Source organism: Salmo salar, chromosome 18 (assembly GCF_965601325.2).
Source record: "Salmo salar chromosome 18, fSalSal1, whole genome shotgun sequence".
NCBI lineage: Eukaryota > Metazoa > Chordata > Actinopteri > Salmoniformes > Salmonidae > Salmo > Salmo salar.
In genome coordinates, this window is record NC_138308.1 from 80,494,657 (window position 1) to 80,513,255 (window position 18,599).

Consider the following 18,599-nt stretch of genomic DNA (forward strand, 5'->3'; position numbering starts at 1 on the left):
GCTGGAGATAGGGATGCATTGTATTACCACATAGAACATGTGGAACTTTTCCCATTTGTTCCAGAACTTTCCTCTGAGGTTTTGCCGACCCCTACTGGTCAGGTTTCCGTACTGCATCTTTATTACATGAGCCACATCCATTGCTGAGCAAGGCCATATTGTGCAAAATCACTATAGTACATGCGCTCCTTAGTGATGACAGCATTGCTGCTACTACTGCCACTCAGATTGGGTTCTGTTGGCCAGTTTAAAAAAAGACAATAACCCTGTCGTCCCTCTCTCTCTCTCCCCTCTCTCCCTCTCCCCCTCTCCCCCTCTCCCCCTCCCCCTCTCCCTCTCCCCCTCTCTCACTCTACCAGGTGGAAGGCCCAGCTGCAGGAGCTCCAGAAGCTTCCGGCCTTCATGCGCGTGGCGTCCAGCGGTAACATGCTGAGCCACGTAGGACACACCATCCTGGGCATGAACACTGTCCAGCTCTACATGAAGGTTCCCGGGAGCCGCACGCCTGGCCACCAGGAGAACAACAACTTCTGCTCCGTGAACATCAACATTGGTCCTGGAGACTGCGAGTGGTTCTCTGTGCATGAAAACTACTGGCCGGCCATCAACGACTTCTGTGAAAAGTAAGTAGTGTGGCCATTGGTTGATACACTAGCATGACTTACTGAATGTGTTGATGAGGAACAATAATCCATTCCTGATTTGAGCCTGTTTGATGTAGGAGAAAAAAACATCTTCCAGGTAACTAGAGCTCAGCTCGTGAGTCCTTAGAATGCAAAATAGTACAAGTGTCTCATCTACTCAATTGTTCCATTCTCCCAACGCATCACCCACTACCTCAGAGGATCTAACCCCACTATCCCCTCCCTCCTTCAGGCATGGAGTAGACTACCTGACCGGTTCCTGGTGGCCTGTTCTGGAGGACCTGTACCGCTCCAACATCCCCGTGTACCGCTTCATTCAGAGACCAGGAGACCTGGTGTGGATCAACGCGGGGACCGTCCACTGGGTCCAGGCTGTTGGCTGGTGCAACAACATTGCATGGAACGTCGGACCACTCAACTGTACGTTAACTCCCTGATAAAGAGAACGACATTACTGTTGCTACAGATGCAAATGTTTGACTCACCCATCTACTGAAACGCATTGCAGTAAAGCCATTGCTTGACCTTTATGGTTAGTGTTATTTTATGGACCTGTTGGTCTTTGTCAGTCGTTTTGGCTTGAGAGTTTTGAGGGTAATGACCACAGTCCAAATCCACACCAACGGAACGCGTAGGCAGAGGGCTGATGTTGAAGATCCTATGTAAAAACATACAAGGTCACTAACAATTAGCCTGTTGAAGAGCTTTCAGAATGTCAGCCACTAACGTTAGCGTTGTTCCTCTCTGCAGCCTACCAGTACCAGTTGGCCCTGGAGAGGTTTGAGTGGAACGAAGTGAAGAAGGTCAAGTCCATCGTCCCCATGATCCACGTGTCCTGGAACGTGGCCCGCACCGTGAAGGTCACCGACCCAGACACACACAAGATGATCAAGTGAGTGCATGCTGATGATGGGTCCTCTATTTAAGCAGTAAGGCCAGAGAAAGAGTGGTACGTGGCCAATATACCACGGCTAAGGGCTGTTATGTACGACGCAACGCAGAGTGCCTGGATACAGCCCTTAGCCGTGGTATATTGGCCATATACCACAAACCCCCGAGGTGCTTTAGTGCTATTATAAACTGGTTACCCACATAATTAGAGCAGTAAAAGGTTATTTTCTGTCATGTCCGTGGTGTTCCATTCAGCATTCAGGCCTTGAACGACCCGGTTTATAATTACACTTAGTGATTTGTTTATTATACAGATGGTGTAGTTAGAAATTACACAGGTGTAAGTATATCATTTTCAGGTTCATTTTCATGGTGTTTCAGAAGTAACATATTGGCGTGCTGCTCAGTCCACCCTGGCTCTAATCTCATCCTGTCTTTCTCCCTCCCTCGCTCAGACACTGCCTGCTGCAGTCCATCAAGCACATCCAGGTTCTGAGAGACCAGCTGGTGACAGCAGGGAAGAAGATTTCCTACCAGAGCCGGGTGAAGGATGAGCCAGCCTACTACTGCAATGAGTGTGACGTGAGTAATACATCTACCCAGCCCTCTCGATACAAACCCTCAAGCCTCGTGTTTTACCCCCACGTCTGCCAGCACCAAACCGCCTTCTAACTGAACCCAAAACACACAAACCCTTTTCTTCCAATCAGAGGGAGCCCCTCTCTCTTCTGGAAACCGCATCACTTCAACCCGCTGTCTTCCCTCACAATTGCTTCAGCATGCTTTCAATTCATCCCCATGCATTACAATACGAGCCCTTTCCCCCACAGCCCAGTGATCCCTGCCTGTATACTGACTGGGTGTGTGTATCTTCTGTCCACCAGGTGGAGGTGTTTAACCTGCTGTTTGTGACGTCTGAGAGCGGCAGCAGGAAGACCTACGTGGTCCACTGTGAGGACTGTGCCCGCCAGAGGAACCCCAGCCTCTCCAACAATGTAGTGGTGTTGGAGCAGTACCGCATGGAGGAGCTAATGAGTACCTACGATGCATTCAACCTGGTGAGGAGACTTTTTCTTATGAGACACACGCATATTTATTTATTTTTTTATTTATTTTTTATTTAACTAGGCAAGTCAGTTAAGAACAAATTGTTATTTACAATGACGGCCTACCAAAAGGCTAAACGCATCCTGCAGGGACGGGGGCTGGGATAAAAAAAGTTTAAATACAATATAAATATAGGACAAAACACACATCACAACAAGAGAGACAACACTACATGAAGAGAGACCTAAGACCACAACATAACAAGGCAGCAAAACATGACAACCCAGCGTGGTCGCAACACGACATGACAACCCAGCGTGGTCGCAACACGACATGACAACCCAGCGTGGTCGCAACACGACATGACAACCCAGCGTGGTCGCAACACGACATGACAACCCAGCGTGGTCGCAACACGACATGACAACCCAGCGTGGTCGCAACACGACATGACAACCCAGCGTGGTCGCAACACGACATGACAACCCAGCGTGGTCGCAACACGACATGACAACCCAGCGTGGTCGCAACACGACATGACAACCCAGCGTGGTCGCAACACGACATGACAACCCAGCGTGGTCGCAACACGACATGACAACCCAGCGTGGTCGCAACACGACATGACAACCCAGCGTGGTCGCAACACGACATGACAACCCAGCGTGGTCGCAACACGACATGACAACCCAGCGTGGTCGCAACACGACATGACAACCCAGCGTGGTCGCAACACGACATGACAACCCAGCGTGGTCGCAACACGACATGACAACCCAGCGTGGTCGCAACACGACATGACAACCCAGCGTGGTCGCAACACGACATGACAACCCAGCGTGGTCGCAACACGACATGACAACCCAGCGTGGTCGCAACACGACATGACAACCCAGCGTGGTCGCAACACGACATGACAACCCAGCGTGGTCGCAACACGACATGACAACCCAGCGTGGTCGCAACACGACATGACAACCCAGCGTGGTCGCAACACGACATGACAACCCAGCGTGGTCGCAACACGACATGACAACCCAGCGTGGTCGCAACACGACATGACAACCCAGCGTGGTCGCAACACGACATGACAACCCAGCGTGGTAGCAGCACAAAAACATGGTACAAACATTATTGGGCACAGACAACAGCACAACGGGCAAGAAGGGAGAGACAACAATACATCACACAAAGCAGCCACAACTGTCAGTAAGAGTGTCAATGATTGAGTCTTTCGAATGAAGAGATTGAGATAATACTGTCCAGTTTGAGTGTTTGTTGCAGCTCGATCCAGTTGCTAGCTGCAGCGAACTGAAAAGAGGAGCGACCCAGGGATGTGTGCGCTTTGGGGACCTTTAACAGAATGTGACTGTGTTGTATGTGGAGGAAGAGGGCAGCAGTAGATATCTCAGATAGGGGGGAGTGAGGCCTAAGAGGGTTTTATAAATAAGCATCAACCAGTGGGTCTTGCGTTAGGTATACAGATGACCAGTTTACAGAGGAGTATAGAGTGCAGTGATGTGTCCTATAAGGAGTATTGGTGGCAAATCTGATGGCTGAATGGTAAAGAACATCTAGCCACTTGAGAGCACCCTTACCTGCTGATCTATAAATTACGTCCCCGTAATCTAGCATCGGTAGGATGGTCATCTGAATCAGGGTTAGTTTGGCTGCTGGGGTGAAAGAGGAGTGATTACGATAGAGGAAACCAAGACTAGATTTAACTTTAGCCTGCAGCTTTGATATGTGTTGAGAGTAGGACAGTGCACCGTCTAGCTATACTCCCAAGTACTTGCATTTTTCTTATGAGACGCAGACACACACCATATTTCTTATTATGAGACGCAGACACACACCATATTTCTTATTATGAGACGCAGACACACACCATATTTCTTATTATGAGACGCAGACACACACCATATTTCTTATTATGAGACGCAGACACACACCATATTTCTTATTATGAGACGCAGACACACACCATATTTCTTATTATGAGACGCAGACACACACCATATTTCTTATTATGAGACGCAGACACACACCATATTTCTTATTATGAGACGCAGACACACACCATATTTCTTATTATGAGACGCAGACACACACCATATTTCTTATTATGAGACGCAGACACACACCATATTTCTTATTATGAGACGCAGACACACACCATATTTCTTATTATGAGACGCAGACACACACCATATTTCTTATTATGAGACGCAGACACACACCATATTTCTTATTATGAGACGCAGACACACACCATATTTCTTATTATGAGACGCAGACACACACCATATTTCTTATTATGAGACGCAGACACACACCATATTTCTTATTATGAGACGCAGACACACACCATATTTCTTATTATGAGACGCAGACACACACCATATTTCTTATTATGAGACGCAGACACACACCATATTTCTTATTATGAGATGCAGACACACACCATATTTCTTATTGAGACACGCGCACACTACCTTTTTAGTTTTATTGTAAGACACGAGCACACTACCTTTTAGTTTTATTGTAAGACACGAGCACACTCGTTCAGTCTGCCCTGACTGTGTTTTGTATACATCTGCCTGACAATCTGAGGCCAGTGTATCTAATGTTTTGTCCTCTGTTTGTCTTCTCTCTCCAGGCTGCAGCGCCCAGTTCACGGTGATGAAGATCCTCCACATCTCGCAGCCATAACCAAAACTCCTGCCAGACAGGACTAAACACACCTTTTAAAATGTCTTTTAACCTTTTTTCCTTCATTATTTAAGATTTTTTTTACTACTACTTGCCGATCAAAACAGCCAATCGAAAACCAGTTTACTACTCATGACTGTTTACAAAACCAAACCGCCAATCAAACTCCCGTTTACTTTTGTTGTCTACGGTGCTCAAGACCAGCTTACTGGTTTCTGGAGGACTTGAAAAAACGGAAAGGCAGTTGGTGCTAGCTACCATTGTAAACAAGCAACTGAGTTGACGGTTGTTATCAATGGCATGAATTTTTGTTATTTCCGGATTTCTTAAAACAAATTGTCGTCTTGAATACTGAAATGTGTAAATGCTGTTTGTATTTTTTTGTGGGGTGCTGTTTTTTTTTCTAAAATAATTTATTTTCCTTTTTTTTAAGACTAGATCAGCCTAGATATATACCACATTGGCCTTGTGACTTGTATTTAGAAGATAAATAAGATGGAAAATACTAATAATAGAGATATGACATTTTTCTAAAAGCATTAAGAATAAGAAGACACATTTTTTTTGTTTGGAATGCTTCGAAACATACGGGTTTTAAAGACAATTTTGTTTTTTAGTTCTTGTCTTTCTGACTCTTGTATGTGTTGTAAATTTTGTGTTTTTACAAATGTATAACGTTTATTTCCTTAGGAGAGAGAAAGAAGGCAATTGTCACACCTCTAGGAGTACATCAGGTCTTTGTTTTAATGAATTGTGTGCATTTTTCATCGTGATGATATTTCAGTTGGTGTAATAATTAATTGTGTTGTACCTCTGATTTCATTTTGTTTTGAGTTTTTTTTTATATATATATACAGATTTATTCTTTTTTTGGGGTGGGGGGATTTTACATTGTACATGGTTCTTTTTTTAATTTAAAATGTGTCTCGTATTTATTGGATGTCAATGTTCTCCCCTTGTTTTTATTAGGGTTGTACAAGTTTGAAAGGTTTTTTATGGTGATTCTAAATCCTCTGTCACAACTGTTACAGGAGGACGTTTTCTCTGGTGCTTCTTCTGGTTCTATATATATAAATGATATTTCTAATGAATATAACTTACACCTTCCCTTGTAGTTGCTAGGATACACAGCCGAGGTAGAAAATTGACTAACGGAATACTGTCTTTGTAATGCGTGAAAAAAACAAAACTACATTTTCTGTACATTTTTTTTTTTTTACCTGAGAAATCGTAATTTTGTTTTTCATCCATTTTAGGGGCCTTTAGATTAAATGAATGATTTAAAAAAAATATTATCTGTTGGAGTATTGACAGTTCTCTGATGAACAATTTCTTCTTTTTATTCCTTTTTAAGATGAGAATTCTATTTTTCCTGTTCCAAAATACCTTTTATTTTCCTTCTCTTTGTGCTCATTCATTTTAAACTGCACTGTTTAGAGAATTCACACACACACACACACACACCACACACACACACCACACACACAACAAACTGAGCCAGACATGTCTTAAACACTTTGTGAATTTGTGTGTGACATTACTATGACTATTATTAATAAATAAATGCTTTTGATGAAGCCACATTTGCATATATTTTTCGTAACTTTAAAATTCAATTGATGGTACTCGCCTCAGCTGCACCACTAACACAGTCACATGAGTTGTTCTTGCCGACGTCTGAAACAGACCACATCTCTTACCAGATACCACCACCAATTGGAAATCACCTAATGTAAATAAATAATGTAACATCCCGGTTAGTCAGTCTGAAAACATACATACTGTAGGATACTGTGGGCTTGTAACTATAAAATCTAGTGTAGAATCTAGCATTATAAATGAATGAATAAAGCCTACCCATGAGCATTTGGCTTGTTCCATCAGAGAAAAAACCCTGCTTGACTGTTTACTTGCCTAGTTAAAAAAATCATTTTTTTAAATATAATAATAATAATCGATCTATGGTGTTTTTGAACATCTAGCTCATCTGACTTCCTGCCTGCGGCTGATTGGCTGACAGACTGACCACTGACGTGGGTGTGAGGGGATGTGAGACAGAGGAGCGGATATCTTCTATTTACGCTTTGGCCCCATATACAATAACAACCCAAACCCTCATATCGCTCGGCTGTTGCAACATATGCCTGGCACTTGCAGAGGTCGCTTCATTCAAGACAATCACTAACAGTATTGTTTGACGTGTGTGTGTAGAACAAATAAAAATTGGTGTTAACAGTGGATTCCATTTGGTGATTCTCATCCAAGGTAAACTGAGTGAGGAAGCAGGCCCTAACCAACAGCAGTGTCATACAGATAGCAGACAGGGCAGGAAATAGCAGGGAGCAGCACACAGGACTCAATGACAAAGTAGAGATTTCAGTTTCTCTCCCCTGATCATTTCACTGACAGAGACAACTCTAAAGTACGTGTGAATTATTTCAGGGTATAGGAATGGACTACCGCTGAATGGTGGTGAAATAGCCAGTAATTGTTTTGACATGATTACGGATGCTGATTGATCTAATACAATCAGGAGACTTCAACACAGACACACACACAACATTGAGGGAGAACGAAGTTAAACAAAAGAGCAAAGGCCGTTCATAAAACAAGGCTGATCATATTCAAAAACACCGAACACATATCCACCAATCCAGCACAGATCTGGTCCTGTACCTAATCTTTCTCTATTAGGACCATCTAATATCAGTTATTTCAGAATAATGATTCATTCTTGCCTCATCAGTGGAAGCGGTGAGAGATAGAATGTCCGTGTGTCCCGTCCTGTGACCCGGGGTGAAGAGATCAACAAGGGGTCAAGGACAGAGGAACGCTGGACAGACCGGAGGATATCCTGCTTCCACAGGAAGTTGCGTCCGGCGTCCACTACGCCCTGATATCGACCGCCACGGATGGTCAGTCTGGGGCGGGGCAGGGGGTTAGGTGGTGATGATGTGTGGGGTTATTAATAAACATAGTCGATGCTCCGACTATGAAGTAAGCTATTATTCATTTACTATTACTCAGATGGTATCAATGCAATATATAGATTGTTATGTGGATATATTCCTTACTTGAAGACGTTTCTTCAAGGTTTCCCTCAGTGAATAGGTTCAACATGGCACAGTCGGAGAGGAGTATTGGCAAATATTGGCAAAGAGTCTCCATAAGACAGTCCACCACTGACCTGGTTGGACAGACTCACAAAATGCAAACACTACAATTACTCAATCAACCTGTGTGATATCAGAGTTGTGTGGTTTCATGCTTGATTATACTCCTCACCACAGATGCAACAACAGTTAGTTTTGGAAGCTGTTTCTTCATCTCTCACTCCCTCCGTCACTCTCTTTCTCTCAGCAGCACTTCTGATTGCATTGCGTAAAACCACATCCCTGTCTTCCACCCTCCTCCCATCCCATCTACTCATTCCTCTTCCACTTCTACTTCCACAATCCAACATTAACAAAGTAAACCATAGGCCGTGTATGACATAAACACAGATGCAAATCAGGCTCTTGGGTGACAGTGCAGTCGGAGGTAGAAGATGGTACTGATGAGGCCTTTTTCTTCTCTCTTTGCTCTGATAAGCATTATATCATCTAACAAATGACATCAACATGTAAAGATCACTATCTCTAACTCATATATTTCAGCCTGTTTTGATCGCCTCTGTCTCTCTAGCTCCATTTATACCTGGTTCTAACTTGTGTCTTTTGTCCTGATCTTGTCCACATTCTGATTGTGCCTTCATTTTTAGACACGTGTAGACAACTAAAAGGTAAATTGTGATCTGATTGTGATCAGATCTTATAAGTGTAAACAGACAGATCAGATCGAGATCAGCCACCCTTTGCCTTGATGACAGCTTTGCACACTATTGGCATTCTCTCAACCAGCTTCATGAGGTAGTCACCTGGAATGCATTTCAATTAACAGGTGTGCCATCTCTAAAACTTTTGACCGTTAGTGTACTTCAGTGGATTTGAACACATTTCTACCGGTAAATGAACATATTTGTAGAGGCAAATGAGTTAAATTATAACCATGGTATAAAATGCATAATCAACTCGGGGCTCTATGCGTTCTCTGGAAAATAATGCAACTCCGTGGAAGGTCAGGTCCACCACTAAGCTGCCGCGTTGTGGAACACACCTTCCACGTCATTCATCATTTTCCATAGAACGCTTAGCCCCTTGTTGATTATCCCGTACATATCTTAGTATGTCTTAGTATACTGTTTCTTAGTATATATTTTCGGTGTATATACACATAGATTGCAATTGGAATACTGATACAGTGTTATTTGGGTTGTTGTTTCCTTCTGACGTTTCTTGATTTCTTGTTTAAATAGTTTTAAAAAAATGTTTGTGTACTTGTTTGACATTTTACTGCACTGTTAGGAGCTAGTAACACAAGCATTTAGCTGCACCCGTTATAACGTCTACAGACCAAGAAACTGTAATTTGATTTGATGGTAAATCCCAGTGGAGAGAGAAAGGGAAATAATTGCTGACCAACTCAAAGGAGAGAAGAGAGAAAGAAAAGACAGAGAAAAAAGACAGAGGGGAGAAAATCAGATTAGCCAACAGTCTCTCTGATTCCTGTGATCTGTACTCGCTCTCTTATCAGTTGACAAATTATTTTTCTGCCCCTCTCTTGCTTATAACCCTTTGTTCCTCCCTTGTTCCACTGATCCCTCCAGTTATCTGTCTGACCCGAGATTCCTAATGTTGTTATTTTTCATCATAAGAGAAGACCAGGTGGTGACATCACTCTCTAGACCTCGAAACATATTTTACATCTCTGTGACACGTAACAGCTATGACATCCATCCTCTATTCCTCCTTCATCCTCTGTTCCTTTCATTCTCTATCTGGGGTCTTGACCTTCCTCAGCGGGACCCATCCCTAAACACTATCAGAGCTGAACTGGCCCACCCATCCCCACCCTGTGTGAAGCTGCTCTCTCTCTCAACACTATCTCTCACTGCTACAGACTCATGGGTTTTGAAGAAAGGGAAAGGGGGATACCTAGTCAGTTGTACAACTGAATGCCTAGGGTAAGGGCTAGGGTTAGGGCTAGGGAAGGCTAGGGTTAGGGCTAGGGTTAGGGTTAGGTTAAGGGTTTAAGCTAGGGTTAGAGTTGGGGTTGAGCTAGGGTTAGGGCTAGGGTTAGGGCTAGGGTTAGGGCTAGGGTTAGGGCTAGGGTTAGGGCTAGGGTAAGGGCTAGGGTTAGGGCTAGGGTAAGGGCTAGGGTTAGGGCTAGGGTTAGGGCTAGGGTAAGGGCTAGGGTTAGGGCTAGGGTAAGGGCTAGGGTTAGGGCTAGGGAAGGCTAGGGTTAGGGTTGGGGCTAGGGTTAGGTTAAGGGTTTAAGCTAGGGTTAGAGTTGGGGTTGAGCTAGGGTTAGGGTTGGGGTTATGGTTAAGGGTTAGGTTTGGGGTCAGGGTTCAATTAAAGGCTAGGGTTGGGGCTAATAGTGTAAGTAAAGTGTCATACCAAAACGTGTTACACTGTACTTACAGAAATCTTTGTACAATAACAAAAGCACTGTAATGTAGATCTTTATATAAGTTAGTCTAACCAACCAGGGTTGTGATCCTGTCTGTAACATGGCGGGGATGTCAGGGTCCCCGTGTGGCCCCTGCTCCATCCCTGACTGCTGATTACACCACAGCGACACAGCAGCTCTTTAAATAGACACTCGCTCTCCCTTTCTCCCCGTCTCCCTCTCGCTCCCCCTCTCTCACTCTTTCCTTCTCCCCTCTCCCTCTCTCCACATGCTCCATCACTTCTCAGGTTATCAGAGGAGCTCCAGCCCCAAAGACCCCCAGAGTACTACACACAGTTAACAGAGGGAACGAGAGAAGAGATGTGAGTGCTTTGCAAGCACTGGGTATAGTAGTTAAAAGGGAGCTAGAGGGAGGGGAGTGAGTGGAAGGGGCACAAGCACTCGATGTAGTAGTTAAGAAAGGGAGGGGGAAAGAGGGAGGGGAGAGAGGGAGGGATGAGGGAGGGAGAAGTGAGTGAGAGCGGGAGAGAAAGGCATCCTTCTAATTCCTCAAGAGGGGCTCTTGTATCAAACAGAGAAAGAGTGAGAATAGGAGAAGAGGAGGGGCGGACTGACGGTGGGAGGTACAGAAGTTTGGGATAATTCTAAGGAGCTGAGACCCAAAACGCTGAGGCTGGAGTAGTCAAATGCAGTCAGGGAGAGAACAACGGATGAAAAAACAAAGCACACTGACTTATCCCTGACGGACCAACGACGAGTGGAAACAGCAAGAGATCACCACTACGGCTACAGAAGGCCAACATACCATCATACCACCACAATACAAGCTGGTCCCAACTTCATTGACAAGAGTGTGAAGGAATCCGAACTGATGCATAAAGGACTAGAAGCGGGAGAACAACAAGGGCAGATTTGAGAGAAGACAGGAGAGAGAGAGAGAAGTTGTTAAAGTTTGTGAACATTGTCCACCTGCTTGTATAAGTGTTTAAGAGAAGGAGAGAGAGTTTCAGTGTAGCTTCAAGAAGAGAAGAGAACCGCAAGGATCGGAGAGAGGCTCTACTCGGCTCCACGCAATGTGAGTGAGAAACCAGCCACAGAGAGGTTGAACTAACTAAAACATTCTTTTCAGATGATTTCTAATCTAATATCTATGAAAAACGTTCACAAAAGCATTTTAAAATGACAATTCTTGTTATCATCCCTGATAATGAAATGCGTAGATAACGTTTCAGACAGGGGTTACATGAATGCAACTGCCAGCCAAAAGACAATAGAATGATAGAACAAAAGAGCTTCTTCTGAATGTTCTAGATTAGAACGTCAGAATATTTGAAGGACCAGCTTGAATGCAGTTCACTGCTTTATTAGTAACCACAAGCTAGAGAGGAAGCTCATTTGAAAATACCATAGGTAATTCAGTCATTTCTATAGCGTTAAGATCAAGTGTCTCCATGGTTATGAAAAACAGTGTAAAACAGACGGCCAAGTGTAGGCCTTATGTCACAATGAGTGAGCTAGTTGGACTCCTCCTGCACCTCCGACCTTAGACCTGAACAACAACACTTCACTAACAATGGGAGGTTGACGTAGAACACTGTTGAGATAGCGACGTCTGGCAGCGACACATCTCAAGTGGACCTCTTCCGCAGCGTGGTTGGGGTCAGGGGTTAGCGGTCGGACGAGGTATGCGGGTGATGTGTGTTTGTTGGGTAAAAGTAAGAAGGGGTGGTTAAAAGAAGACGAGTACCCAGGTATACCCTATGTCTATGGCCAGGAGTTTATCACGGTCAGGAAAAACTCCTTCAGATTCCGAGTGTGTAATAGTCACGTGTAAAGGGTTGCAGGTGTGATTGCAGGGTACAGTGAAAATCTTAGGCTTCGAGCTCCAACATGCAGGACTACTGAAATAAAATAATGAAAATGGTAATAAAAAACTATAGAAATAGAACTATATACATAATAACAACTGTGGCAGTGATGAATAAATAAATGTCCATTGGGGTGGAGGCAGAGTAAAGACTGTTGAGGGGTTGGGTGGAATGATCATAGGGGGAGCAGCAGCATGATCATGGCCCTACCAATACCTAATATGTGGGTGGTTTTGTATCCTGCACCTGTGGAAGTGCTGGATGTGGCCGTACTAAAAGTACTAAGGGGAGGAAGAAGAACAATACCCATACAAACACTGCCTTAATTCTCTTGAGTGTACTTACATACCACCAAAGCGTTTGCGGGTATTCTTCTCTTTGCTATGGCATTAGTTTTACCCTGCACTTGTGGAATATTGCTCAATACACTTTTACACAACTTCTGAACTAACATTGTTAAGTTCTAGACCTTGGCCTTTCTGGTCTGCCCTGATAGATTTACCACTTTGGTGTAGAGCAGTGCTGAGGGCAGGAGTATTTCTGGGAGGAAGGCTGGCAACTGACCCTGGTCCATTGTTCAGGCAGGTTTGGGCAACGCTTAGTAAGGGGGATGGGGGGGGTTGCTATCCTGTCACTGTTAATGGGACATGTCAGTTAGGAGTTGTTACTTATCGCTGATTCAGGGAAACTTTCAACTTGGTCTGCGGTGATTTAGAGTTGTTTTTACCATACTGGAAGAATCAAACAACACTTTTACAGTGTCTTCAACATAAAGCCTTGACCCTACTTGTACGTTTTCTATTTCTGACAAGACATGAACTGCAGTCTGCAATCAGTGCCAAGATAAACAAATACATTCAGGGATGTGCACAAGCATGCACAGATGCACGCACACACACACACACATAACACGTGTATGCACGCACGCATCCTTTGATTCTGTCTCTTACCCTTCATCTTCATCTTATCCATCATCATCCTCTGTGCACCATCGCCTGGCAATTAGGTTCCTTTCCTCTGGGCCAATCAGCTTTCAGATAACTATCCTGTTCTGATAGAAGATATAAGAGTTTATAGATTACGCCGTGCAGCCTGCCTTCCTATTCCTCTAACAGATAAAGTCCTCTAACCTCCCTGTGAACTCCCTGGTTCATTCTACCTTTGAAGACTGAACCTCAGCTATGATATGTCTACGGACCATGTTTGCGATAGACATGAGTTTGAGACAGGGAGAGACTTCTGTTGCACAAATTGTCTATCAAAAAGCATGACACTGTCACTATAAAGATCCACTCATGAAAACCCAAACCATTTTACATTTTCATATGCTTGGAGCAGTATTTCCACATCCAAGAATTAGGGACCATTTTTGCTTTCGCAAACCTGGCTAAACTCTGCCCCTTCTTCCCCTCTCTCCCTCCCCTCTTCCCCAGTTGACCATGAGTATGAGTGGCACATTGGAGAAGGGGGCTCACCACCAGGCCCTTGACCTCTCTGAGGAGCTCTCTCCCCACATGCACCCCCACCATCACTCCCACCAACAGCACCACCACCACCTCCAGCACTCCAACTCCCTGGCCTCCACCGCCCCCGTGGGGACACCCTCCGGCGTGGTGGTGCCTCCCCCGTACTTTACAGCCGAGAGCGGGGGAGGAGGGAGTGACACTCCCCTGGAGCTGAGGGGCTCTCTGGACTGCTGGGCGTGCTCGGTGCTGGTGACGGCCCAGAACCTGGTCATAGCGGGGATCAACGCCTGCCTGGCCGGACTGGTGTTCGGACTCATCCTCACCCCGGCTATAGTGATGGTGGTGTTTGGGTTCCTGTGTCATTCTACGGTAAGGAGGGAAAGTGGTGGGGTGTGTATTCTCCTTCTTCTTCTTCTCCTTCTCCTTCTTCTTCTCCTTCTTCTCCTTCTTCTTCTTCTCCTTCTCCTTCTTCTCCTTCTTCTCCTTCTTCTTCTTCTCCTTCTTCTCCTTCTCCTTCTTCTCCTTCTTCTCCTTCTCCTTCTTCTTCTTCTCCTTCTCCTTCTTCTTCTCCTTCTTCTCCTTCTTCTTCTTCTCCTTCTCCTTCTTCTCCTTCTTCTCCTTCTTCTTCTTCTCCTTCTTCTCCTTCACCTTCTCCTTCTTCTCCTTCTTCTCCTTCTTCTTCTTCTTCTTCTTCTCCTTCTTCTTCTTCTCCTTCTTCTCCTTCTCCTTCTTCTCCTTCTTCTCCTTCTCCTTCTTCTTCTTCTTCTCCTTCTCCTTCTTCTCCTTCTTCTTCTTCTTCTTCTTCTTCTTCTCCTTCTTCTTCTTCTCCTTCTTCTCCTTCTCCTTCTTCTCCTTCTTCTCCTTCTTCTTCTTCTCCTTCTTCTTCTTCTCCTTCTTCTTCTTCTCCTTCTTCTCCTTCTCCTTCTTCTCCTTCTCCTTCTTCTTCTTCTCCTTCTTCTCCTTCTTCTCCTTCTTCTTCTTCTCCTTCTTCTCCTTCTCCTTCTTCTCCTTCTTCTCCTTCTCATTCTTCTTCTTCTTCTCCTTCTCCTTCTTCTCCTTCTCCTTCTCCTTCTTCTTCTTCTTCTTCTCCTTCTCCTTCTTCTTCTCCTTCTTCTCCTTCTTCTTCTTCTTCTTCTTCTCCTTCTTCTTCTTCTTCTTCTCCTTCTCCTTCTTCTTCTCCTTCTTCTTCTACTATTCAGGCAGAGAGTTGTGACGCTCTCTAATGAATAACCTGAGGGAAGATTCAGAGGGAAGGTTACTCCATCTTCCAAAGTTCCTGAGTGTCATTTCAATTTCACATTCATAACTCATCTACTGTATGTGTCTGAGTGAAGGTGTGTTTGCTAACACACTCATAACATTAGAGCCTTCGGGAGGTATCGTCACGAGAAGCTAACTAGATAATAAATCAGAATAATATTAAATAATCGTATGGTATACAGAGTAGTGATATAGGCTGACATTCAGGAGGGACTAACTGTGAATCCTAAAACTCAGAACTAAACTTTCACCACCCAGCATGAGTTTGGAATATTTTTGCAGAAGATGAGGGTGGAGTTTGGCCCTCTGTGATGAGTTTCATAAGCAGATCAGCCAGAGAGTTTCTCAGTATTTCTCAGATGTTTAAGAGCAGGGGCTGTGTCCCAAATGGCACCCTATTCCCAATATAGTGCACTACTTTTGACCAGGGACCATAAAGCTCTGGTAAAAAGTACTGCTCTATATAGGGAACATGGAGCCATTTTGGAGAGAATTTTTGAGAATCCGACTGGACAGGTCAGGAGTCAAGGGAAAGACTTTAAAGAATAGAGGGAGGTAGGGATTAGCTTGCCTAGCTGGTCCCACAGCTATATGCTTTAACTAACTCCTACAAATCTAGGACAAGGCTATGTCGAAGAAAGCTTTAAACACACACACAGATTCACAGCCAGAATAGGAAAAAATTAAGTGCGAAATGAATTTAGCACACTTGAGCTCACACACAGACAGACACACGCAGAAGCACGCGCGTGAACACACACACACACACACACACACACACACACACACACACACACACACACACACACACACACACACACACACACACACACACACACACACACACACCTTTGACCCCAGTTAGCCCCACTAGTTTTAGGGTCCCACCCTGCCACCCCTACAGGTCATAGTGGGTCAGAGAGTGTGAATGGGGAAAAAGGCCACAGAAATACTGACCACCTTACTAATGACTCTGTGTGTGTGTGTGTGTGTGTGTGTGTGTGTGTGTGTGTGTGTGTGTGTGTGTGTGTGTGTGTGTGTGTGTGTGTGTGTGTGTGTGTGTGTGTGTGTGTGTGTGTGTGTGTGTGTGTGTGTGTGTGTGTGTGTTGGTTCATAGGGACATGTTACAGGATTCCCCTCCCTTCTAACCAATTAGGAACCTTGTGGCACCAGATTAAGGAGGGATTAGGATGGAGAGGGAGAGAGGGAGGAATGAAACAAAGGAGAGAGGTGGATGAGAAAGAAAGGAAGGAATGTTAAAGCTAGCTAAACAAGTTATCCTGATCTCGCAGTTTGTTGTCACAAAATATTGAATTACACAAACTCTGAAAAACATTCAGCAACAATTTTGAAAAAGGGGAAGGGAACATCTTCACTATTTATTTGTATTTTTTTATTTAACCTTTATTTAACTAGGCAAGTCAGTTAAGAACGTAAGAACAAATTCTTATTTACAATGACGGCCTACCCTACTAAGCAGCTGCAGTAAACTACATTAACTTTAACTTGCATGATACAGTTGCATGATTTCAGAGCTAGACACCCCAATAAGAGCTATGAATATCAAATATTTTCAGAAGGTTGGCTGTGGGACATAAATCCCCTGACCTCAGAAAGTAGAAATAAGCGTGGACATACTGCAGTGTTATCTGTTCAGCTCTCAACCTCTTTCCCGCCATCCCTCCCTCCCTCACCCCTCTGTGCCTCCCCTCTCCCTCCCTTTCTCCCTCCATCCCCCTCCACTTGCGTATTCTGGTCTTACCACATAGCGATAAGGAAGGATGACAGCCCCTCCATTTTCCCTCCTGTGCATTCCTCACATTCTCTCCATTCTCTGCTACCACTTCTACCGCTTCTCCCTCACACGAACAACATCACATACCACACCAACAGGCTGACATTTTACATCTAAAGTTCCATAGATATTATTGTGATGTTTCACAGCTGTGATATAAGAATGGCAATTCATCACATTTCATCTATGGAAGGGCCCCTCCTTCCTCGCGTGTGTGTGTGTGTCAGACTGCGATCTGCTCTGTGTCTGTCCTGACCTCAGACACGCATTCCACCAGGGGCACGTCATCATCTCCCTGCATCTCCTCCTCTCCTCTCCTCCATCTGTCTATCCCCGCATTCGTCCTTGACTCCTCCATCCTTCACTTCTCTTGAACATGGGCGCTGAAAACAATAACTCTCTCCATCTGTTCTGAGAAGACTCCAACAGAAAGCTTTATTCGCTTCATCAGCTGGTCAGAAACTAGCTTGTTATAGCAACATTTGAGAACAATGCATTTCTGTTGCATTAACATTGCATTATTGTCAATATACAGTCATAAGAACATTATGTCAATCTCTTCGTTGTTGGTGCAACACATTCTTCTGGTCATGTGAAAAACAGAAACATAATCAACCAGAAAAACCAACCCTTGTCACTCTCCTCTCCTCTCCTGCCCCCTCGCCTCTCCTCTCCCCAGGTGCGCCCTCAGGGGACGACCCGCTACTGTTCGGACCTGCTGAGCGACGGGGGCTGTGTGGCCCTCCTGGTGGTCGGGTTCCTCCTGGTCACCCCCCTCCTGGTACTGGCTCTGGCTGCCTACTGCCGCCTGGCGCGTCACCTCCAGCTGGGGCTCTGCTTCATACCTTACTCCAGGGCCGTCTACAAGAACCTGCCAGCTACAAGACACCGTGGCCTGGGAGGAGGCTGCTGTGGAGGCAGCGGGTCTGGAGGGGAGGGAGGCGGGAAGGGAAAGGTCTGGGTGTAAAGGGGGAGAAAGGGGAGGGATTGAGGGTGGAGGAGGGTGCAAGGAGGAGAGAGGGAGGATGGAGGGAAAGAGAGAGGAAGAGGCAGAAAGAGAGAAAGACAAGCGGGTAAGAAAGAGAGAGAGGGAGAAAGGAGGGAGGGAGAGTGAGGGGGAGGAAGGGCGAGCCAAGGTTAGAGGAGATGGGATGAGAGGAGGGAGATGGGATAAGAGGAAATGAAAGGAGGGAAGAATGACGTTAGAGAAGGGGACAAAGAGGACAAAAAGAGGACAAAAACTACAGCAGCCAAACTAATATCTGGGAAGACTACAGTATAGGCACCATAGTTTAAAGAATAAAGTAAACCATTCCTCTGGCCTGAGTTCAACCGAAGTAACCTCCCTCAAACCACCACGTTATATGCTATCCCTTTAATGTAAAAATGTTATAGCAGACGAAAA

General features: G+C 44.9%; 2 protein-coding genes across 5 annotated transcripts in view; both read left to right on the plus strand.

The window, feature by feature from the left end:
* kdm6ba (lysine (K)-specific demethylase 6B, a) overlaps positions 1-6,875 on the plus strand; it is a 175,676-nt gene extending 168,801 nt beyond the window's left edge. For all 4 annotated transcript variants that reach the window (XM_082965180.1, XM_014156113.3, XM_082965182.1 and 1 more), the window contains 6 exons: positions 360-623; positions 877-1,064; positions 1,395-1,536; positions 1,991-2,117; positions 2,420-2,593; positions 5,242-6,875. In XM_082965180.1, coding sequence (XP_082821306.1) covers positions 360-623; positions 877-1,064; positions 1,395-1,536; positions 1,991-2,117; positions 2,420-2,593; positions 5,242-5,265 — 919 coding nt within the window. In that variant the 3' untranslated portion in view covers positions 5,266-6,875. The remainder of the gene's footprint in view (positions 1-359; positions 624-876; positions 1,065-1,394; positions 1,537-1,990; positions 2,118-2,419; positions 2,594-5,241) is intronic.
* A 4,623-nt stretch (positions 6,876-11,498) lies between these two features.
* Positions 11,499-18,295, plus strand: LOC106577776 (transmembrane protein 88). Its single transcript, XM_014156114.3, has 3 exons — positions 11,499-11,880; positions 14,107-14,508; positions 17,874-18,295. Exons 2-3 carry the CDS (start codon positions 14,113-14,115, stop codon positions 18,159-18,161), a joined length of 684 nt encoding a protein of 227 aa, XP_014011589.3. The 5' UTR covers positions 11,499-11,880; positions 14,107-14,112; the 3' UTR covers positions 18,162-18,295.
* The last annotated feature ends 304 nt before the right edge of the window (positions 18,296-18,599 follow it).